The sequence below is a fragment of the Strix uralensis genome, chromosome 2 (assembly GCF_047716275.1).
Source record: "Strix uralensis isolate ZFMK-TIS-50842 chromosome 2, bStrUra1, whole genome shotgun sequence".
NCBI lineage: Eukaryota > Metazoa > Chordata > Aves > Strigiformes > Strigidae > Strix > Strix uralensis.
Genome location: NC_133973.1, coordinates 18,278,373 through 18,303,759, shown reverse-complemented (window position 1 = coordinate 18,303,759; position 25,387 = coordinate 18,278,373). Strand labels below are relative to the sequence as shown.

General features: G+C 39.0%; 1 protein-coding gene across 3 annotated transcripts in view; it reads right to left on the bottom strand.

The window, feature by feature from the left end:
• EPHA6 (EPH receptor A6) overlaps positions 1-25,387 on the bottom strand; it is a 527,052-nt gene that overhangs the window by 261,162 nt on the left and 240,503 nt on the right. For all 3 annotated transcript variants that reach the window (XM_074856969.1, XM_074856950.1, XM_074856960.1), the window contains exon 4: positions 1,383-1,538. In XM_074856969.1, the coding sequence (XP_074713070.1) occupies positions 1,383-1,538 (156 nt within the window). The remainder of the gene's footprint in view (positions 1-1,382; positions 1,539-25,387) is intronic.

Below are 25,387 nucleotides of genomic sequence, written 5' to 3'. Positions count from 1 at the left end.
GATTAAACAGATATAGTTGCTTTATGAGCAATAAATGAAACCCAGTAATGAATCACGTATGAAAATCTATGAGAAATATTGTATTAAGTGAAAAGAAAATTTATGCTTTATGTTTCTACAGATGAGTAAATTGATCAAAGTAATAAAAATTTCTTCTCAGACAGAATTTTTGCCCCTAGATTGCTGGGCATCAGTTTTGTCTTACTGACAAATTTAGGTTAGTCAAAAATCACAAAATCACGTATTTTAAAAATTATCAAAAAATTAAAGAATTTTCATTATCTCAGTTGTGTAAGAGGGAATAACTCTGTGCTGAAAGATGATATGCAAGAGGGTTTAATTATATCTCCTCTTTATTAGGCTGCACCTCAATTACTGTGTTCAGTTTTGGGCCCCTCACTACAAAAAGGACATTGAATTACTCGAGCGTGTCCAGAGAAGGGCAACGAAGCTGGTGAAGGGTCTGGAGCACATGTCGTACGAGGAGCGGCTGAGGGAACTGGGGGGGTTTAGTCTGGAGAAGAGGAGGCTGAGGGGAGACCTCATCGCCCTCTACAACTACCTGAAAGGAGGCTGCAGAGAGCTGGGGATGAGTTTCTTTAACTAAGTAACAAGCGATAGGACAAGAGGGAATGGCCTCAAGTTGCGCCAGGAAAGGTTTAGACTGGATATTAGGAAGCATTTCTTTACAGAACGGGTTGTTAGGCGTTGGAATGGGCTGCCCAGGGAGGTGGTGGAGTCCCCATCCCTGGAGGTGTTTAAGAGTAGAGTCGACATAGCGCTGAGGGATATGGTGTAGTTGGGAACTGTCAATGTTAGGTTAATGCTTGGACTAGATGATCTTCAAGGTCTTTTTCAACCTAGACAATTCTGTGATTCTGTGATTTTTTTTTTCTTTTTAGGATTTTCTTGTCTTTTTTAGAGAGCTTAGTTTTTATTTGATTGTGTTGGGATGATATTTGTCTTAAAATTTTCAATTAAATTTTGGGAGACAGCAGAGTATGTCATATCATTTTTTTTCTTTATATGACTCCTCAGTTTTTTGAAAGTTTTTGTACATATTTTCATGAATTTAAAATACATACCCGTAGTTAAAACTTCACATTGTTATCTATATGACAACGATTACACACATTGTTTTATTTCTCAGAACTACAAATTAAAAAGCCACCAAACTAAGAAACTTATGAGTATTTTTAGGGATATCTAGACTAAATAGAAATATGCTGTTTGAATTTTGATTTTAAAAATATCTTTTGGTTATCTTGAATGGAATTCTATGCAAAATATACAAACTCATGTAATTTGTTTTTAAAATACAAAAAGAAATAAATAAAGCACAGGAGAAGAGAATTGCAGACACTGGTACTGATCAGACTTACGGGTACATGCCATAGTTGGTGGGTCCTTCTCAGCTCTGAAGTAACCTTTCTCACACTGACAGACAGAAGTTGCTTCTAAGTAAGTCAAACTGTGTGGAGGGCACTTGGAGCACTTTACATTTCCAGCAAATGCTTTGTAGAATCCAGGCCTGCAAGCTGCAAAACAAGAAAATAAGTTTCATTAATAGAAGCAAGTTTTGGTCATAAGTAAAATCTGTTCCATGAAGCTATGATGCACCTTTCTTTTCCAACCTAGATAGATGTGCTATTTTAATCATATAATTCTTCACAGTTTTGATTTTGGTATATGGACTTAAAAAAAAAAAAAAAAAAGGCAGTTCTTGTTATATAATGGGAAATCATGAAAAGAGACAGATTCCAAATGTACAGACAGTCCTCACTGCTGCCTGAAATTTTTATCTAGACAGATTCACTAATATCACTAAACAAAAGCACATCATCTGTTTTATGTAGGTTCCATCTGTTAATAAGAAAGAGTGAGATAACTTCTTATCCACCAAAGCTACTTATATGGCTTTCTTACTTAAGTGATGGAGACCTGCATTTTACCCTCACAATGCCTTGATGAGACAAGGATGACACCCCTATGTATTTATAGCTGGGTCTGACTTGCCTACAGTCCCCTAAGAAGCCTCTGACAGAAGAACCACATCATCTGGGTCCTCTGCACCCTGTTGGCATGAGAGGCTGGGAGATGCTGCTATAACCACCTTCAGAGATCTAGGACGGAGATGCCAATACCCTCTAGCACAAACTACCGCAAGCCTGAGGCTGCTCTGGACAGCAGCTGCCCTGGGGACAGGGGATGTTGCGATGGTCAGAGCTCACTGTGTCCCCAGTTACTTGGAGCAGGGGTCCCTGCCATTCTTAACCAGAGCACAACCTTACGTGCCTTTAACCTGACCTTTAAAGCAGAAACAATTAGTTAAAATAAATCTTATCATGAATCTGCCAAGTTTGCATTCTGAAATATTACTTTAAAACCATTCTCAGACTTCATCACATGTTTAAACAGAGATTTCTTTCTTTCTCCTGCCAGCTACCACATTTACACATGCCAGCATGTATTACAGTTACTGTCTTCTGACTTCCCAATCCAAAATCACAACTGAAACAAATGAAAGAGCAACTCAAACATGTATAGACTGTACAGACTCATATTCCTTCTGACTCCTCCAGCAGTACAATGGAAACCATTGCTAAAAATATAATTTCAAAGATCCATGTGGCTTTTTCTCATTTTGACATATTCAAGAATATGTTCTTTACATTGCTAGAGGAACTAGGCAATACTTCCTTCTCTTGCAGTAAGACAAAATAATGATATTAAAATGAGGTGTTCTTTTAAAAGTACCCAAAAATATGCGTTTTATGGTTTCACTGTCAATTCATATTAAGTGAGTTATTAAAAAGTATTAACTCACAGATAACATACACACAGATCAGTTTTGCTTCTGATTCCAATGGACTGGCTTGATATAAAAGCAGTTTCACAAGTAGCTGAGGGGAAAGGAGTGAAAAAATAGGACTGAAAGAGATAACAGTTGATTGCCTATCAGAATCCAAGAGCCAATTTTTCAAATGTAATTTTACGAGCTTAATTTTGACACAATGATTTCAGCAGTTCTCCTCCCAGTGTGTTCTTCTGACTTTGCTGAATAGACATTAGGGAGGAAACCTGCCCTGCTGTCACTGACAGAAAAAAAAAAAAAAAAGTATTTCTGGTGTTAAGAGATAAGAAAGGTGGGAACAGCAGGGATTTTCCCCTTGAAAGAAGGCTACCAGTCTGATGCAACTGTGATTACAGTGAGTGGTAATTTTCTACTGATTGGAAAGACAGCAGGTTCGGTGCACAGAAGGCGGCAGCACTGTAAATATAGGCTGTAGGTACTGACTCCTCTAAGCTTTGCTGGAAGGATGGAAGAGAGGAGGTAAGGCAAAATTGGGGAAGGGTGTTATGCTTGTCTGCTCCTTTCTTCTTTTCTCATGACCAAACCCTGCTCTGGCTTATCTAAGGATGAATTTTTGCTTTTAATAGCTACCTTTCATACATGTGGTGCGATACAAAGAAGTTTGTGATTAAAGAGTTGGCAATTCCAGGTTACAGTTTCAGTCAAAGCAAAATGAATGCTCGTTAAAATCCCTGCTACTTCTGAAATTCACGTCTGTCAGTTCTGAAATCATTCCTTCTTCCCTTCTGTCCCCCAAATGACAAACCACTTTGGATCAAAAGAAACAGCATTCTCTTTCAAGAGAAATATTTTGTTTAAACTTCAAGCAGTTGACTACTCCAAAATAAAACTCAGGGAGAAGATTCATTTTGAATTAAAAAAAGTAAATGTTTTATTCTGAAATGGTATTCTGTAATGCATTTAAAGCAATTACGGTTTTGATATGGTATGTCTCTCAAAAGAAAGCACATATATACTCATGGAAAAGATGGGGGAAAAATAATGGATAAGTGGATCATCTTAGTTCTTTTGGAAGTCAACCCAAATACATTTATCCATTAAGCCAGGTATATACCACAAATTCTGAGGCAGAGGAAAACTATCAGGGAAGCTTTTCTATGGATAGGTTTACAAAGCTATTGATAATCCTCTCCCTGTCTAATGTAGAATCACACAACCATGATTATTGGATACTTTCAAATAAAAACCAGCCCTTCATAAACAAGATAAAATAACACAAGCTGAAAACCCCCAAATGATCACAAAAAATGGGATAACTCACCTCTCAGGATAACTCAGTGCTGATTGCCAACATTCAAGGTGAAAGAAAATAAACTTACTCTATCAAGATCAATGAATATGAAGCACAAGTCTGAAATACAGCACTTCAGCTGCTGTGTAAGCTTAGTCTCTGCTAACAAATACTGTGTTTCAGCAGCACAATTAACAGAAATAATTGTAAATTTACCATTTTCACAGAAAATTTGCGAGCACTAGAGTTATTAACTAGGTTTTTAAAAGCTCATTTAGAAAATGCCCCAACTGGTATGTTTTCAGAGATACATCTCCCTCTGAAGAAAAGAAAAAGAATCTCTCTGCTCCTTCGGCCTTAGGTGACTTTGGGGAGCTTAAGGCTGTATAAGACAATGGTAAGCCAACTGTAGCTCACAGCAATTCCAATTAAAATTTACAGGAGAGTTGCACAAAGGAGTCAATGATATATGCATTCCATTGTAATTTCTGATTTATGCATAACATTTTGTAAAACTGGGGTTTGTAAATGTTGTGCTATGAGACTGCAGATTGAATTACTACATGTAAACCACTGTGTGTGACTGCAGGTTGTGATATCAAACCATACACAAGCACTAGTTGCTGTATTTAACTTTAGAGTCCTAAACCACATGTTATCTAAAATAAGGATTAGGATATGACTCTGTAAAGAGGTTAATCAGTAGGCTTACTTACATGCTTAATGTTAACCAAGTTCCTCAGATTTTGCCTAGCTTCCTATTATTTCTATTGTTTATTCTCCCGTGGTGGTTTCAGCCACACAAAATTACTTAGTGCAGAAACTGTCTGATGGGCAAATCAGAAACTCAGGAACTTTTAACTATAAATGGGTTGTGGTTTTGTATTTGGAGAATGAAAAAACCCATCTTTCCCATGCAAAATCATACCCTAAGTAAATATATTGCAAGTTAAATGTTTGTTCCAGATGTTTAAGTATGCAGAAAGTTTCATTTTCTATGGGTTGATAAATCAGTATTTTCAAAGCATTTCTCATAACATTTTCTTTACTCAGCCCATAGTTATTGCATCTATCATTTTCACAAATTCTTTGTGCATATGTTAGTGTAAACTAAAATTTAAACTATTCTAAGCACAGATACAGGCTGGGTGATGAGTGGATTGAGAGCAGCCCTGAGGAGAAGGATTTGGGGGTATTAGCGCATGGAAAATTTGCGCTATGCAATGTGCACTCACAGCCCAGAAAGCCAACCGAATCCTGGGCTGCATCAAGAGAAGTGTGACCAGCAGGGCGAGGGAGGGGATTCTCCCCTTCTACTCTTGCTCTCGTGAGACCCCCCCTGCAGTGCTGTGTCCAGCTCTGGGGACCACATCATAAGAAAGACATGGACCTGCTCGAGCAGGTCCAGAGGAGGCCACGAAGATGATCAGGGGGGTGGAGCACCTCCCCTGTGACAACAGGCTGAGAGAGTTGGGGTTGTTCAGCCTGGAGAAGAGAAGGCTGTGGGGAGACCTTATAGCGGCCTTCCAGTACCTAAAGGGGGCTACAGGAAAGGTGGGGAGGGACTCTTGATCAGGGAGTGTAGGGATAGGACAAGGGGTTTCAAAATGGAAGAGGGCAGATTTAGATTAGATCTAATGAAGAAATTCTTTCCTGTGAGGGTGGTGAGACACTGGCACAGGTTGCCCAGAGAAGCTGTGGCTGCCCCCTCCCTGGCAGTGTTCAAGGCCAGGTTGGACGGGGCTTTGAGCAACCTGGTCTAGTGGAAGGTGTCCCTGCCCGTGGCAGGGGGGCTGGAACTAGGTGGTCTTTAAGGTCCCTTCCAACCCAAACCATTCTGTGATTCTATGAAAAGCTGCTGTCTCAAAAAGGTTCTAATGATGACTATTTAAAAAAACCCTAAAGTTTGTTTTTATCTTTGTTACCACAGAATATATTTTTTCTAACTTCCGAATCACTGGGAAGCATCTTATTTTCCCTAACGTTATCTAACAGAACTGACTTTTTGAGTTACTAATTATACGAACTGTATGAGATTTGACTTTTGTAAAGCCTGGAGGAAGATAATATATTGTCTTAATGGTTAAGTAATTAACAGGGTATCTGAATGAACAATTCAAAGACACTAAAGTTTTCTACAATGAAATACTAGAGATCATGCAGAGAAGCACTGATAATTTAATTTGCTTCATAAAAGATAACACTTCTATAAATGTGCTTTACTACAGCTTTATCAGAATTTGACTATGAGGTTTTTTAACTATAGAAACCTTGTAATTAATATAATTTTCCTTATTTAATGTTTATGTAACATATGACATTTAGCTTTGTTTGTATTATATGCATATGTAGAGATGCATATGTAGAGCAATTAATGCTATGCAAAGCTCTGGTGAACTTAAAGGAAGTGATTCATGGCTTGCCAGCCTCCCAGCCTGGGCAGAGAGTGGGAGAAGGCATTTATCAAGCAGCTGCAAAACAGTTGATGTTGATGTTCTTTGCTGAGGTACTGAAGCAGACTGAAAAAACTTTAGAGGTGCAATGTACATTTACTGCCTAAAATGAGATACAGTCTCAGCTGTTACAAACAGGATGGTACACGTGTGGTGCAAGGTGCCGTGGGAGGCCGCCCTTCCCCATGCACGGCTGCATGGTCGGTTTATGGCCGTTACCATCCCTAAGGGCCCGAGCGCATCCCCCTGCCAGGGCTTTGGCTGTGGGGGCTCAGGGCTGGCCCAGAGGCAGTGCAGCCGAGGGCACCGTCGTCCCGCTGAGGCCATGGTGAAAGGCTCCCTGACAGAGTGGTCACGAGGCCGACCCCTGCTTGTGGGAGCTGCGTTTGGCCAAGGGCTTGGTCCCTGCTGCGGCTACAGCTCCGCCATGGCACAGCCCTGCCCTGCCTGCCCATAGGCCCTGCCAAGCCAGGCCCACCTGCAGACCAACACCCTGCCCAGTCTACCCCCAAAGGTCCAAGGCAGCGGGAAAGGTCCTGCCTGCCTGTCCCCAGGGAGCTCCCACCACTACCGGTACCCAGAGAGGTGCAGGCCCCCACGGTGTCCCAACAACCTAAAACAGTAGTTGGATATATATTACAGCAAGTGCAGAGAAAGCCATACTTCACCGAGATCCATCTGGGAAACGGACACATTTCCAAACCCAGGGGAAGGCAGCCGAAGGCTGACCCAGGTGTAGGCTGGTGGGCCGCAGGGCCTGGTCTCATGGCATTATTCAGGCAGTGAGGAGTAAAGGTTTCATCTTATGCTGGATGGGACAGTATTTTTAAGGATCTTTTGTATTGCCTAGTCTAGTAAATAAGATCATACGTTGATTACTACAAAATGCAGTTGTGGGCTCTCTTGCAGAAGAGTCTTTACTGGTCAATGGCCATCTTATTTTGGCCATCTTGTTATGGCCATTAAGTTCTTCTCCAGCCTGGGGGGGTGTATGATGGATAGACAAAAAATCCAGAAAATGCAAACATGGTGGTCATCTTAGTGGTCATAAACCTTGTTGTTTTAAAAAAAAGGAGCATTTTCACTGCTCTGTGGGAGTATGTCATTGTGAAATGAAGAAGTTTTCAAGTTATCAAGTTAGTTGAAGTAAGCAGAGTCCAAAGGAAACATAGGAGCAACTTTTTGGTATGTCTGACACTGTTGGTCTGTGTGTGGGAAGACATTTCTCATGAAAATGGGATTTTTTATAGCTCGCTGAGAACTCATCAATCAAATTAAAATAGAGAAGGCTGTTGTCATTTACAATGAATGGCAACCATCAGTAGCTGTGGAAGAGGTGTTTTAATCTTTCTGAAACACATAATTTGCTATGCTTTTCCACCTCATACATTTTTTTTAAATTGCTTACTGAAACCCACTAATGCACAATGAGACTGACATCTTTCATATTTGTTATATTCTGTCAAGATATAATTATTCCAATTTTAAAGTCCTCTTACCCCTCTAACATCTGATCACTTTATAAAAAGGTCAATCCAGTAACGCCTGTTCTGTTCTACCACTGTGCAGAAACAAGAAACTGTAATATTATTTTAACCAATTTATATTTTAGCAAAAGTGTCCAGAAAGAACAAAGAAGTGTATAGAAAAGAACAAGAGAAAATAATGTAACAAAAGATGCATATTGTATATTACAAAAGGCAGAATACAATGACAAAGTTGAGATTAGGATATTGCAGAATTAGAACAATGAAGCTATGAGGACAGCCTTATGTGATTAAGCAATCTCAAGTCTCTTCTTTCTTCACATGATCCTTGTTTTATTCAGGTCATGAACGGACTGTGAGAAAAGAAAGGGGATTCACTTTGGGTCATGTTCAAACTGCTAGTGAGACTATGAAGGAGGAATTGCTAGAAACAGGAGGCATCATGAAGAGTCCATTGGAGGAAGACCAGCCATGACAGGTTACAAATTACAGAACATACTGGTTAGTTGAAACCACAAGAATAAAAGACATCATGTATCAAGAAAGCAAAGCTCTAGTTTGGTTCAGTTCCTACAGATGGTAAGGAGGGGACAACAGACACCCCTAGGAAACTTAGTGGCAGAATGACCCAACTTTTGGGGGGCAATAGACTGATTTTCCTTTTTTGTTCACGGTAAATCTACTGGATTATATCTGTGTGCTTTGGCATGCGCTTAAATGCATGTGTTTGTGTGCTCCAGTCAATCTCTTCTCTTGCCAGTATCTTCTGCCCTCTAATATTTCTATTTGAGGTGGAGAACCGATAAGAGCATTACTTTGGAGAGGAATGAGGTAGAGGAAAGAAAAAGAGGCAGATATAAGGCTGCTTCCTCAAATATAACTACATGATGAAGATAGCTAAATGAAATTAATTGTTCTTTCTTTTTGTGATAATTCTTTTTTTTTCCCCAGTGACTTATTTTGCCATTCCCATATTTTAATATTCTATTGAGGTTGTTTATTAAAATGATTAGAGGAAATGACAGAAGAGATAATTGATATATATCAAACAGTATTTTCAGTTCACACCAATGCACTTTTTCTCTGTATAAAGCATTAGTTGCAATACAATAACTTGAGCTACAATTCAGGTCACACAACATGTTTTTAAATCTGTGGTTTATCAAAAAAATTCACACAAACAAGAACAGTCAATGATATTAATTTTATCACTGCCTGTCATACTAGATACAATTCAATAGCTCATCAAAGAGCTGGGATCTGTACTACAAAGCACAAGTGAATACTATTCTGCATTTCTTAAGGTGCTTTGTCAACTATTTCTCAAAGACTTTTAAGTTGGCAACTAACGACTAATGATAACAACAAAGAGAAACACCTTGTTTGCCACTGAGGTGACTCAAACAGCTTTTGCAGTGTGAAAATGAACTATCTTATTAGACTTTGCTTTTCGCATACAGAGCAATAATTATTCAGTGACTGAAGCTGCTTTTCATACTGCTGCTGCTACTATTATTGCCTAGTAATAGAAGGATTTACAAAGATCTGAGAGGAAGACTGTCTGTCCATATTCGGCTTCCCCTTAATTTGCAGGCAAGACGGGGCAAGTGACAGTGTAGGAATAATACATGTAACTGATGCTCTGCTCTTTGTTAATCACAAGCAGGATGATACTTTCACAGGTTGCCTACCCACTGTATTTGCCACCTTATTTATAGATTTTTCCTGTAGGTGCATATTCTACGTTAACTCCTTCTTTAAAAAATCTTGACTAAGGACTCATTTTTGTATTTCCAAAATAATAAAAACCAGCATCCTAAACACTCATATAGAATTTCATACTAGAATTTAAGAATATGATTCTAAATGCAGAGGTACTACTCAAAGAAAGAGATGGAAAATGGTTTCAATACTGATAAAACTTTGTTTTTCACTTAATTCTTAGAACTAGCTTTTTCTAAAACTAATATAGCAAATGAAATTTACTACTACAACAGGTAGATGGAAGGTAAGAATGTTTCAGCATGAATGAATACAAAATTGGCAAAATTATAAGCAGCTGAGAAGAGACTCATTTGATTGGAAGTATCAAGCACTGACACTACAGGTCAAGACCATATTCATAAAAATAAAAGCTATTCATAGTACAGGCTACACTGCTTTACAGAGTGTCTGCAACCTTTTAAAATTACTCCTTAAACACATTTTACAAACTGTACTGATGAGTCAAGACAGTTAATTTCTTAGAGAAAGTTGCTACATTGCAACTTTCTGCAACTTATTTTGTGTGTGTGTTTAGCTCAGATATGGGGATCCCAGAGACGACTGCACAGTTTAATTTTGTTAGGTCCTTTTATGTATGCTGTATAAGCTGCAACTGTGAAAAATACTCGGGCTAAAAACAAAACAAAAAGCAGCTTTCATGATGCTTAGATACGTCTGGAAGAAATTAGTGATTATCCTCTGACTAGCGAAGATGTGTCAATGATTTGAGAGAAACTTATTTGTTTCTGGCATCCAAGTCAATAAAAAGGCTGCCTAGGTAAAAAACAGAAGCTATTAGAATGGGAAGACTCCAGTTTTTAACTGCACAGAGACTGCACTACCACATTACTGCTTTACTGGCATTATCACAAGGAGCCAGCATTAAAAAACCACACATGACCTTTGCAAACTTTGGCTCAAAGTTTTCAAGCAGGACCACCAAAGCCGGTTCACTATTTATAGGGACAATTATCTCTGATTCCTCCATGCAGTGAAAACCTATGTGCCTAAATGTCTGTATGTGGCCATAAAGACTTGTTAATTGGTAAAGGTGGTAAAGGTAAAATCTAGTCCCTAATTTCCACGGCTGTTGCTGATCTCTGTCAGCAGTTTCTGGCAGGGACACTGATGCTGGAAGGTCCTCATCTGGTACACTGTCATGAAGTTGTCTCACTGATCTGCAAAGCACCAATAATACATAGGCAGGCTGTTATTAGCCAGAGAATAAAAACACACTACAGTTATATTTGTGGAATTGAGAAGAACAAAAAGTCAACATGTTGCACAGAAATGGCAAGTGACAAAAATGGCTGGAGGACTGGGGTACTTTATTAGTGATGGAAGAAGAGAGATGAAAACAACAGAGACAACAGAGAGGAAGAAAAGAGACAAAACCAGCTCCCTGAAGAGGCAAGCAACTATTTTTCGCTGCTTTGTGCTACTGGGTCTGTTGTAGGGATCCCTGAAATCTAATAAATTTTTTGAGGTGGGAACTACACATACTCAAATGCACTGCTCCTTACCCAAATTAGTCTTTATTCCTGTTGATATCTTACGGATAGACCCCATATAAAATCCACAATTAGACAGACTTCATAAATCTTTAAAGGAGATGGTACAAATACTATTTTCTACCCTGCATAATTTTTAAAGGAATATCACTGTGCTTTAGAAAGATAGTGAACAAAAGAAATCAGTCTGGCTAATTAAGACACACAATAGAAATGGTAATCAAGAATGGTAATCAAGAAGTGACAGAAGTGAAAAAGAAGGGAAGCAATTTCCTGCAATATACTAATGCACACTCCTGGGATCAGGAAGGTCTGCAGGAAAAGAATGGAAGGAAAAGATCATTGCACCTCCAAGCAGCCATCTCCAGCATCTCCAGTAACCACCTTTAACTTAGAAAAGCAGGAGAAATGTAACCCTGAGAACACTTCAGGGCAATGCGGCTCTGGAGTAAGTGGCAGAAGTTACTCACTGAATCCCAAAATCTGCCCACAGCAGCTGTGAAAACTCTTTTAAAAAGTACAATCTTAAAAATTCATTTTACTGCTTTTTAATCATTGTTCCATTATTGCAAAGCTTTATTTTTAAGAAAATGCTTTCTTCATTCCTTCAGTCCTGTGCAGTAAAAAGCTGGTATCTGAGTGACCTGGATCAATGCCAATGTCAAGGAGCATTCTGCACCTCTGCAAATCCTGAAAACTCCAATACTAGATAATCAGCTGTAATAGTCAACACCCTAGCATCTTCGCTGCAGGGTATCTCTAGGGCAGGGTATCTCTAGGGCAGAGGAAATATTCCTCTACTCAGCTGCCCTGGCTTATGTGGGAATTTGTAACACAGAAGACCAAAAAGGAGGAGCATACTTCAGTAGCCAGCACAAGTCAGGAAAGCTCACTGCCACATGTCAGAATAGTGTGGAGAATGCTTGAATCTCCAGGTAAACTTTTAATAACTTCTATTCAACATGTGTAGTTCACTGTAGATGCACAAGCCAAGGCCAAATGGAAGAATTTGTGCACTGTAAAGTGAGTGGAGCATGTCTATTCCTATGCGATGCATGTTGCAGTGGCGCATCCCGCCTTGCATTTTTGAAGAGGACAGATTCTTCTGTAGCTTTCTTTACCACTTCCAGAAATAAAAGAAGGAAACTGTTGCTGCTGTAGTCCTCAAACTAAAGCAATATGGAAATCAAAAAAATCTGTTAGACCAAGGACAACTATCATAACACACACAGGGAGTAGTTTATTTAACACTGCTGGGAGCTGTTCGGCATATCAAACTGCTTTTCATAAAGGAAAGTTGAATAGTGGTTAAGCTACAGTTGTAGCTGGGTGGGCTTTTTGGGGGGAGGGATAAGGCAGGAGTGTGATAAGTTTCTCAACACTGCAGTGAATGCTACAAAAGAGAAGTCTGAAAAACATCAGTAAGAAATATTATTTACTATAACTGCAGAAGAAACGTGCGTTTGCTGGAATTCCTCCATATCATTTCAAGAGGAATTAGTATCCACCTTGGAAGGCCATGAAAGCTTCTGCTTTCACATAATCATTTACACTCTTATGTACAGTTGAGGACTCCTACCTTCTCAGAAGACTGTGCAAACATTAGACTGTATCAAATATTTCTTTCCACAAGAGGACACATTATCTAACTCCGTATCATAAAAGTGAAAGCAGCATTTCTATAAGTAGGTCATCATTCGTGTATCTTTCATGATCACAATGAATGCAAACCCACAGCAGATGGTTGATCTGCAGTGCTGGTGCTAGCATAGGGCTGAATAAATGGTCAAGCCCATTTAAGCTATGGCCTCCGCTTTTTCTTCTTTTTTTTCCTTCTATCGTTACAATAATTATAAAAAGATGGATCTCCCAATTCAGAGGTGCATGGCGAGCTTTGTTGTCTAGTTCAAGTAAGTATCTATGTTTTCCCCAGTATCATAAATACGTTCAGGTAGTGGCCAGTGTGGTGTTAGTTTCCAAAAAGATTTTTCTCTATTGGAATATTAAAAAAGACCTCTCTGAGACAGGTGATAACAGTTATAAAATCATCATCTCTTGATCTGAGCATAGCTACTAATTGCTAGAAAAGTACCTCCTGCTATTAGAAAGATTAGAAAGTGCTTCCTACCAGGTATAGGTACAAAATATAAAGTGCTTTCTTACTAGATATAAATACAAAAATTCTTGATATATTGAGAGCAATTTGTCAATCTTATGATACCCTTTATCAAATGCTACCATATACATGCAATATTTTCTCTCTCTCCCTTCAACTGATACTATAAACTGATATTTCTGTCTTATCCTTCTTCTCATGTTTTCTTCTGTCTTCCTCCCCCTAGTGTGAGAAACCTTTCTGTTTTCAACTCTGTACATGGTAGTTCATCATGGATTTCTCTATTCTGTGTGCAAGAACAGAGATTTTGAATCTGCAGATGCACTTTTCTCTGTCTATAACAAATTAATCTCCTAGCCTGGGTTAATTAATTCATACGATAGCAATTATTTTATTTTACAGGTGCTTTTTTTGGAAGCAATTTTTCTGAAGGTACAAGGTTTCAACTTTTGACAAGTACCAAAACTTCCAGCCTGCTAGTTGTTGCAATGACATCTGGTGGCTGGCATTATGTCAAACTGATTTTCTGTGTTAAGAATAGTAGTTACTAGCACACTTCTCAAATAATTAATGGCACTCGGCTTCATGCTTCTGAACACGCTCAAGGTGTACACTGAAAGCCTACTAAAGCTCTCCCTGACATGACTTATTACTTTATTACAACACTGCAGAACAGTTTTCTAGAGAAGGCATACCTTGAAGGAATGTAATAATCTTACAGGCAGTTATTAACAATAAAAATCTGAAGAATAGTGCAGTCACTATTTACAAGGATACCATTTCTTGTTATGGCCTTATTATAAGACTGAAGTTTTTAATGATTTGAGATCTCGGTGCTCATTTTTTGGGTTCATAACTTTCACAAGACCAATTGCTTTTACAATAGATCAGCTAAAGCTACTCAATTCTTTTTTTTTTCTTCTCTGTGTAACTGTCTCTTTTACACTATTATAATTAGCAAGAAATCATAGCAATGAGAACACAATCTAACCCATATTAAGAAATACTTTATATCATCCAACTTTTAAAAGGAGAAACTTAAAAACATGCTTACATTTTTAGTTATGGTTACCAAGATTGCACATTCACGTATGGATTTGTACGTACAATTTATTTAATCACGTGTTTTCTCTGCATATACAAATCAGGAGTTTGTGCACACAATCTTAATTACTGTAATCATGACGAATACATAAATGCCAGAAATAGATAGGGAATTGTATAGGTATGCAATTTCTGATGCAAATAATGCTGAAATGTTCATATAATATTGGGCATTTGGTCTTTAAAACAGAATTCTTTTTGACATGTTTGTAGAAAAACTCACAAGCTTGGTTTTCAAACACATCAAACATGATTAGTGACTCCCAAATTATTTCAGCTCTGATTTACCATATTCAGTAACACTGAAAATGAAGCTCTCATTCATCTGTGGGAACCGAATAATATTTTCTTTTGTATTATCTCTGAGTGCTTTCAAGCTCACAGGAAAATAATCTTCTTGGTTATTAAAAATTATTTCAAACACATAGAATCGTATCATAAAATGGTTGGGTTGGAAGGGACCTTAAAGCCCATCTAGTTCCAACCCCCCTGCCACGGGCAGGGACACCTTCCACTAGACCAGGTTGCTCAAAGCCCTGTCCAACCTGGCCTTGAACACTGCCAGGGAGGGGGCAGCCACAGCTTCTCTGGGCAACCTGTGCCAGTGTCTCACCACCCTCACAGGAAAGAATTTCTTCCTTATCTCTAATCTAAACCTATATTCTTTCAGGTTAAACCCGTTACCCCTCATCCTATCCCTACACTCTCTGACAAAAGAGTCCCTCCCCACCTGTCCTGTAGCTCCCCTTTAAGTACTGGAAGGCTGCTATAAGGTCTCCCCAAGTCTTCTCTTCTCCAGGCTGAACAACCCCAACTCTCTCAGCCTGTCCTCACAGGGGAGGTGCTCCAGCTCCGTGAGCATCTTCACGGCCTCCTCTGGACTTGCTCGAGCAGGTCCATGTCCTTCTGATGTTGGGGGCCCCAGAGCTGGACACACCACTCCAGGTGGGGTCTCACAAGAGCAGAGTATAGGGGGAGAATCCCCTCCCTCGCCCTGCTGGTCACACTTCTCTTGATGCAGCCCAGGATGCGGTTGGCTTTCTGGGCTGCAGTCGCGCATTGCTGGCTCATAGTTTTCCATCTGCTAATACGCCCCAAGTCCTTCTCCTCGGGGCTGCTCTCAATCCACTCATCGCCCAGCCTGTATTTGTGCTTGGGATTTCCCCAACCCATGTGCAAGACCTGGCACATAGCCTTCTTGAACTTCATGAGGTTTGCATGGGCCCACCTCTCCAGCCTGTCCAGGTCCCTCTGGATGACATCCCTTCCCTCCAGTGTGTCGACCGCACCACACAGCTTGGTGTCACTGACAAGCTTGCTGAGGGTGCACTCAGTCCCACTGTCCGTCTTGCTGTCAAAGATGTTAAACAGCGCCAGTCCCAATACCGGCACCTGAGGAACACCACTCGTCAGTGGTCTCCACTCAGACATGGAGCCGTTGAGCGCAAGTCTTTGAGTGCGACCATCCAGCCAATCCCTTATCCGCCGAGTGGTCCATCCATCAAACCCCTGTCTCTCCAATTTAGAGACAAGGATGTTGCGCGGGACAGCGTCAAATGCTTTGCACAAGTCCAGGTAGATGACGTCATGGTCATGGTCCAGGTAGATGACATCTTTGTATGTTCTACATTGCTGTACTAAATATGTAATCTACTCTGTTCTATCATTCTTGTAAGACATGGAGCAACACAGTGTGGTACTTCTAAATAAAGTCACATTTCATGTCTGCATCATACAGAATATTCAAATACTGATCACTATTGTGGCTGTTAATGTATCACATAAAATTATTTTAATAAAGCTCACAAACTTGCAGTCCATACATTATACTATGGAATTTCTCCATCCATTTAAATGTCCTGTTCATGTCCATATCTAGTACAAGCAGATGATACTTTAGACTAAAAGAACTGTAGGTTGTGTTTTGTTTCCATTTTTTTTACTTATTACACAAGTGGTATCTGCCTATAAAATACAGGCATATTTAATGATAGATTATCTCAGAAACTTCACTGGCCAAACTGCCATTGATTTTAACCCAAAAGATCTTTATTTTTGTGTTATCAAATATTACTGTCAATCTTTCAGAAAAGTGTTCCTTAATTACACCCAATGATCAAGGTAAGAGCAACTACATTAATTTATAGCTCACCTCAATAACAATTAGTTTTCCTATGTCTTAGTTCCAGACAATTTTGCGATGGAAGAAACACACACAATTCTGTAATTAGTCCATTCAAGCTTTCTTTTTGGTTTCCCCAACATACATGTAGAACCACTTGTAGTACTCTGTCTCAAATTACTGCATTGTATTTACATACGCAGACACATTTATGACTATCCCCACTGAATACACTGCATGTTGCTTTCTCTACAGCAGGAATACTGACTATAGAATAGTGAAAAGCAGTATTTAAACAAAGCCTCGGATTTATGTAAGAACTGAAACCTTGTCCTGCTGATGAATGACAGGTAAGCAAACAGTACTAAACTGTTTTGTTAGAGACAGTCATTTTTTAAAAAAAATACATGCTTTGAAGTTTTATGTTTGTATAAAGTATAGACTAAAACTTAAAAATTATTAGTTACATTATATGCAATGGCAGAGAGTAGTGTAGATAGTGTAGACAGATGAATAGCAACAGTAACAGTAGAAGAAATAACAAACCACAAACTTTTGTTCAATGTCTTTGTCAGCTCAGGCACATATCTGAATGATCTATACAGGGGGAGCATGCATTTCTGCTTTGTTATTCCTGTTTATATATACATCTCAAATGAAATGGAGAGAAGTCAGCAGACAAGTTGCCCAGTAGTCTTGAAATCGACATTCTGTAATTTTTTAATTTCATAACCAAACATTGCCATCTTCTCCAAACCCATCACCACTGCTGCATTTGGATTTATATGAATTTCAATATATAGACAATGCCATGGTAACCCAAGGGAAAGATCTGAATACCGCCCCAAATATTCTTCTATTGGACTTATAAGACAGGAATAAATAAATCCATTGGCGATGCAAATCTAACCCCATTTTAATAAAACAGAAGTCATGAAGGTGCCCTTTAGCAGGACAGAGTTTCCAATTTGTTGTTCACCAAAGTAGTTATGTGGGATATATCTTCAATCCTTGTGTCTAGAATAGTTCACGTGACTGATGACAAATATCAGAGTTAAGTATTTCTACTGAACATACTAAGATATTTTTCAGGAATCTTACAGAGATGAACCATGAATTTAATAAGAATTCTCAAATAACCAGGTTGATGTAAAAAAAGCTCTCTCCAATAAGACTTCTGGTATGGATAGAGAAATTTGAGCATAAGAACAAAGGTAATTATCACTATAAAAACTTATTAATTCTGCATAAAATCTGAATGTTTCCCAGATTTGCTTAAGAAGTACTGCAGTAGCTTATTTCTAGCTTTCAACTATACTGGATTCACACCACAGTGTTAAGTGCTTTCCAAAGGAATAAAAAATCATTATCCCCATCCTAAAAAAATCCCAACCAAAACCTTTAAGCTTAGAGAGGTCAATGTGACTTATTCAAGGTTGTGTCTTAGCCTTATAGCAGTTAACATCACATTTATTTCACAATTGAGGGATGGCAGATTGCTTGTATGTGGTCAGTTTTCACCTTTTTTTTCCACTTATATTCAGGTTTATCATACTGTGAACAAAATGACTGGGAGACAAAGGTCAGGGTCTACAATTCTGATAGTAAATGACATACTTACTACTCCTGCTATCGTTTGGTATTTTGAACTGTAAAACTCAGTGATCTGTATTTATCAAAAGAATAACAAGGGACTGTACCATTTGGCATATTTCTTTGATATTATACTGGTTTTATTTAATGGACTTATTTTTGAATAGAACACTGGAGAGGGATGAACAGCTGGCTCTGTTAACAGACTCAGCCACAATACTGTAACTTACACTTTGCATCTACATTTTCAATTAATATATAAAATCACTAATATGTGCATATCATCCAGTGTTTAGTTTTAGAAAAATATATAAGTATTTGTCACCCTTTTGGCACAGCATTTAGAGTTTTTTAGTTATAATAATTATTTTAATTGCACTGTATGGCCATTGGTAACTATCACTATGATAATCTACTCTGTATTCCTGTATAACAGATAAATTTTAGCTTTGCTTAGCAGAGTGACACCATGGATCACTTGTTTTATTCACTTCCTTACTGGTTTCATTCTAAGAATTTGAAATTTTTCTTTTCTACCATGATGATCTTACTTGCCTACCAAGCTAGTTTTCCTGGCCTTTCCTTCTGCAATTATTCCAGAATCTGCTTTCCTCCTCTACTCATTCTGTTTTTATGAGTACTGGGGCATAATACCCATATATATTCCCTACTGAAATTTTTTAATGAATGCACAAAAAAATACATTCACTGTATTCGGAAATTAAAAAAATACCTTCCTGTTGCTTTGTTTCAAAACATTATCTTGCGCCTCTTCTGCCTTTCTTTTCAATACTAGCTGTATTCTATGTTAGCATGAATTATTATCTGTGCTGTTTAAGTCTAGGACTCCAAGTTCTCAATTTGAAAAGGTCCCATAAGACAGCAGCTGTTCTCTGTATTTTTATACAAAAAAAAAAAAAGATTAAATATGATGATAAAAATATATGATCCCTCAGTGAAAGGATGTGTGCATCTTAGTCAGGTGCTAAGGGAATCAAAAGAGGATAAGTGCTTAGTACCCTGGGAAGTATAAAATAGACCAGACTTTGATCCCACTGCATCACAGGCTGAGTCTGCATCTTAGAGTATCTGGAGCTCTGAGGGAACTGGAGTCTTCATCATGCTACACATACTACAGATAGTGATTGTTTCTGCTTCTCACAATTTGCATAAGTTTTCTGAAATAAAGTTTATTTTAAAACTCAGAGAAACCAAAAACCAAAATGGAGATCTTTCCATTTGATGATGCATAACGCCTTTTCTATGATAAAAGAACTTTGTTACAAAATGTAAACATCTATTAAAATGAGATCCTCTTATATTACCTAAGGATGGTAAATAATCCACCTCCTCATATTAGATTTGTAATTCTTAAAATGAGACATGTTTTAGGGGTCAAAGCAAACAGCAGCTTAGGTCAAAAATGGAAAATAATATGAGCAGTGTCATCTCAGTTATAAATTTGCATGTACACATTTCAAATCTACCACAGCTGACAGAGAGGAACTTGACTGGCAGTCTGATTAAGAAAGGCACAAGACTGGAGTTACAGGTAATTTCATTTACAGGTTGTATTGCTCTGGGAAGACACATGCAACATCTCTGATACTATGCTTGATATCAGCTCATGCTACAGATCTATAATCCGTAATACTTATAAAAAATAGGAATTAATTACAAGCTCTTTCCATCCTCCTCCCCTTTCTTCCATCATGCATTATAAATACTGCACTTTCAGAATGTATCCTAGCCAGTCTCTTTTATCTAGCACAGCTAAGCTTTCAAGGCGTACAAACATCACACAAAGAGGCCTCTCAGTTAAGATTCCCAGTCACTTTTGATAATATTTGGAAGAAAACAATGAACTCAGACCTTCTTTGAACACAGACAGAAAAAGGACTTAACACAGCAATAAAGAAGCGTAAGAACAGAAAAAAGCCAACAGAAAGGGGATGTCTTTGAGTTACTTGTCTTAATATTGCTGAAGTATAAAACTGGAAGCAACCTCTGTTCCATGGTACATAAAGTGTTAGGCTTAATGATGCTTCTGGTATCTCCTTCATGATCCCAATTAAGTTTAATTAAAATTTCATCCATAGTATTACAGATGCTTCTTTATAGACTCCTTTCTAATGCAAAACTGAAGTACATGCAATCTTAACAATGTTTGTGGAATAATGATATTTGAATCAACTATGAGACTCTCAATCTTAATTGGCAAGAGGTATGGGAAGATGAAAAATCTTCATTCCCTATAATCAAATCAAACCCAGCAATAACAGTTTCCAGACTGCAATGTCAGCCTTTCCACTGAAGGGCTGAGCAGGAGGTTAGGAAAAAATTAATTGTAAACATTAATGCAAATACCAAAGAGGTCATACTGGTCATACTAGGTAAGCTACCTCAGCAACATTTGTGTTCCCTCTTGTACACTCTCTCACTTGTGTGGCTGGCACTGCTTTCAGCATCCTGCCCCAGCAGGCTGAAGCAGGAGCTGTATTTTGAAAGTCTCCCCAACCGGTTGGTTGAAAACTCAAATTGCATGTTTTCATGAGGAGCCTGCAAGAACTCAGAAATCAGAACCACTTCCAACTCATCTGGTCAGTCAAAGCCAGGAAGAACTTTAAACTCCAATTCTGAATTCAGAAAGAAAAGATTTCTGCAAGATCGTTTTGAAAAGAGTCCCTATCAGCTATCACTGTTGCAGCAAGGCAGAGGAAAGGACTCCTGTGGTGTTTGTGAAAAACTAGAGTTTCAAACTGTGACAATATTGCATAACGGCTGCAACCACCTTCCTATCCTTGATGCTAATGCTCATCAGGTGCACCGGCACTTCAGGACACTGGGGACAGACTAGACATACTGTCCCTGAGGCCTGATGAGTAGCAGTCATAACTCACCTCCAGCAAGCAGGAGGAGAACTCATCTGAATTTCTAAGACCTTGCTTTGACACGGTATAGTACTTTAGCCATGAAGATGGGAACGCTGTTCAGGACAACATGACTTAGCCAGCTACTATGCCTGAGAGATGTGAAAGACAGAAACGGTGCCTTTCCCCCTCTCCTCAATAACTGCCAAGGAGCCTGGGAGGCAGGCTAGGGAAACACCACACCACTGCGGAGGCAAATCTGAGGAACCATCAAGATTCTTGGATTATCCATTCTCATAGCCAGTAGCAAAGTGCTAGAATTCAAAAAGTAACTTGACTTTTCAAAAGCACCTAAAAAGGAAGAACTCTCTTCACACCATAAATAACAATAATCCCTTTATGGCTCCTTGAGTCTACACATGCAAGTTTGCCCAGATTTCTAAAGCCACCCCCAAACCATAAAAAGTTGAAGAGATACTTTTTTTGTGTTATCCTCTGCATACATAAGGGAAGACTGAAGTCCCCAAGACAATCCCCAGGGCAGGGAAGTCTCTTTGCCTACAAAAATATTTCAATGACCACTAAGAGTATCATCTGTCTCTTGTTTTTTGTATAAAACATACAGAAGCAAAGGTGAGGTGTCTGATACACCGTGGAGTGAGAAAGCAGCTGGAATTACTGCAATTTATACATAGCTAGCCAGACAAGCTGTTGCAATGGATGGTTATGCATTTCAGCACAGCCTGCAGTTGGCACATTGTTTAAATAAAAAATATGATGCCCAGACATTCAAAGCAATGATGGAGAGCTAATGATCAGTTTCATAGGGGTGGGCTGTTGCTTCCTAATTGTTACTTGGACTCACTTTTTGATAAGTTAGCACTGAGGTTTTTTTAATTAAATATTATATTTTATTAAATACACCCTTTATTAGTTAATACCAAACAACTCACTGCTGAAGTGAGACATTTTAGCTAAACTGACGAATTACTGGGCAGGCCTTTTACGTACTAACCAGAAACATGGAATTCTAGTGGTATTATTAGCAGATAATAGCATCCTCCTAGTGGCTGGGCAAATCTGGCAAGTGTTCCAACAGGTTCAATGTTAGTAGTGCAGTGGCCAGTATTTAATATGCTATAACAAATTGAACATCATTTCAGATGCAATGTGCCATGGCTTCTATCTTACTTTCACTCATCTCAGTGCACTAAAATAATTTAAGGGACATGGAATTACTTTGGTCTCTACTTCTTTGACACATTAAGTTCAAGCAAAGCACACAGAAATAGAACTGACCCGAACAAATGACTGATGTTTTCTCTTGGGCTTCAAAGGCAGAAGGGTGTTACAGGGAAAATGCAGCCTTTTACTGCCCGCAGACTTTACCCAGAATAGAGTGGACAGAACAGAAAGAATCAGAATTTGTTAGTACTGGAGAAAAACACCTAACTGCAGAAAAACACCTGGCAACTGCCAGCATTTCCCTTGTATGAGACAATTCATGGGAACACTTATATGTACATTAACACGCTCAGCTGACAAATTGCAGAGGCGGCCTGTTCAGATGGTGATGCAGTATATATATATGAAATAATAAATATAAATAATAGTAAATATATAATAATAATATATAACCCCTAACCCTTAGTTTTGCAACCATTTTGAAACCTACTAACATAGTCTAGAAGCTGTTTTCACCAATCTGGTAAATTATTGTGCATTTACTGGGAACTTGCAGAAGATGCATCCTGTGGTTAAGGCATTCATGGTCAGGGAGGAGGGTCCAGTTAATGGAGTCTTCTGTACCAAAGGAGAGTGGAAACAGTAGAAAGAGAGATAGAAGTGATTTGGCGTTGTCTGTACAGTCAGAGACCTGGACATTTCATGTAAGATCTTCACTGGGCTCTCCTAAGAAAACAGCCAACCTAAATTTACTATGGTAAATTAGCAACTAGCCTAATTTATTTTATTTTTCTTCACTGTATGCCAGATACCAGTGGTTTTATTTTTAGCTATTATTATATAACCCAGTGGTTTTATTTTTATTTATTTTTTAAGCACTACAGTCCAGTTTTGTCCATCTCAATTTGATAATTAGATAGCTTGTGGTATCACAAAATTCTCTATGACTGAATTCAGTGAAGGAGCACTGGTGGCTTGCTGAGTGCTCTTGTGTTGTAAGGAAGTTTCTTCTGAGACGTGCTCACAAACGAAGCAGAACTAACCGACCCTTCTTGGGCAAGCTGATTACCTGGAAAGCAATCAGCCAGTGAGTTGTTCTGTTGGCTTCCAGGATATAAGCAAATAGTAAATGTAACTTCCAGCAGAAGTAACACAGAAAGCACATCTATGAGGTAAATATCTGTAATGCAGATAGAGGCAGCACTGAAGCACTGAAGTTCTTGTTACTGTCCCAAAATACTCTGCTGTGACATGGAAAGCACAGACATCCCTATTCTATCAGTCAATGTCTCACAGCAAATAATCTTCCACCAGTGATCAGGAAGCTCAGAGCACTCTTTCATCAACATCCTGGGAACTGAACTAGATCCTGGTGCAGAACAGTTTGCCCTTCTGGTAATGTAGTTTGTGTTTTAGATTTTGTGTGTGACAAGCTTTGGATTTTGCTCGGGTTTAACATGGCATTACAGCTGCTAGGTGTTTCGCTTTGTTACTGCCAGGTCCAGAGATACCCCAACCTGGAAAATGAAAACAAGTGCCTGCAACAACTGACTGACAGGCCTAAAACACCTGGGAGAAGACCATCGCACAAGAAATAATGGCTTAGAGAAAAACAAATTAGGAGTCGATTTATATTCCAGGAGACATTTTATTGCCTGCCACTCTCCATCCCACTGAAATATTGTGATGGATGGGGGTGAGTGAAGAGAATTGCTAGGTGCTAGTAATGACAATTTGAACAACAAGGTGAAGGAAACACACCATGTTCTGTCTCTCCCCAAACCACAATTAGCTTACTGTAGAGGGAATCAAAGAAGGGAATATGACCCATTAGTCACTGGAGCCACCTCAAGATGTGTTCATATGCACATTCACACTGTGGTCATCCCTAACCCCAAATTCTGGTGAATTTTAAGGTCTGTATTCTAAGGTCAAACTACTAAGAGAAAATTAAACACTGAAAGCAGATTAAATGGAGCCCTACATGCTTTCCACAGACCTGCAAGCCAGCCAGTAGTTACTTGTCAAAGCATGGGAAGAGATCTACCTTTTGGAGACGTCATCTCCAAAAGTCTTGGTGAAAGGGGTGGGACTATGTTCTGAAAATGTTAATAGACTAAAACAAATTTGAGCTCTTTCTATGCAGAAGCTGTAATCAAAATGTGACTATGTGTAAGCTAGGCCACTTCTGAAATGGTGGTGTTGCAACTACTGTCATCATCATGAACCTGCACATACAGCCATTCAGTTTTCTGAAGACAAGTGTCAATCCTGAACCCCCAACAGCATTAGGAAATAATCATAGTAAGATCTCTTTCATTTGATACAAAAATGAAACTTCTTGAAAACATCTAGAGCCAGAAGAGCACAGTTTTTCTGCCAAAGGGAAGTGGTAGCTGAAAAGGGAGGGGAAGACCAGGCTAGGTAGGTAACACAGGTGTAAACTGAGTCATGGCTTTTCTATAGTATCAGTGGCCAGGATCCAGCCTGGCCTCAGGTAGTATGTTGCTATGACAACTTGTCAAAAAAAATGAAGGAGGGAAACAGAAAACAGAAGAGAATCTTTGTCTCTCAGCACACTGTTGTGATGGGAGATGGTTAGAAGTGGGTCAAAATTCCCAAAGCAATGGAGCTCAGCGATGTTTCTGAGACCTCTGAGATCTATCACAAAAGGTCCTAGGACTGTCGTGGAAAGGTAGTCTTTTTTCTCCCTTTGAAGCCTGGGACATTTCCAGGGGTTTCAGGATGCTTTCATACTCTTTAAAAGTGTGCATACACTCTATCAACCTGACTTGCTCAACCGTGCATCTCTGACATCTGCTGGCCTGTCACTAGGTGGAACGAGGTTTTCTGTGCCCATGCTGCTCAGTGTGAGCTATGAGATGTATCTTCAAGCAAAGGTGATCTGAAGTGAGGTTCAAAATGTCAGCCTCAAAATCAAAATTAAGTCCTCTTAATGCCTCTTGACTCATCAAAAGAGGAGGATTTGAGAAGGTAGATGTGCCTGTCAGGTAAAACTGTGGTAACTGCTGATATACAGCAGCAGTAAAAATAAAGGAGATATTGTCTTACTTTC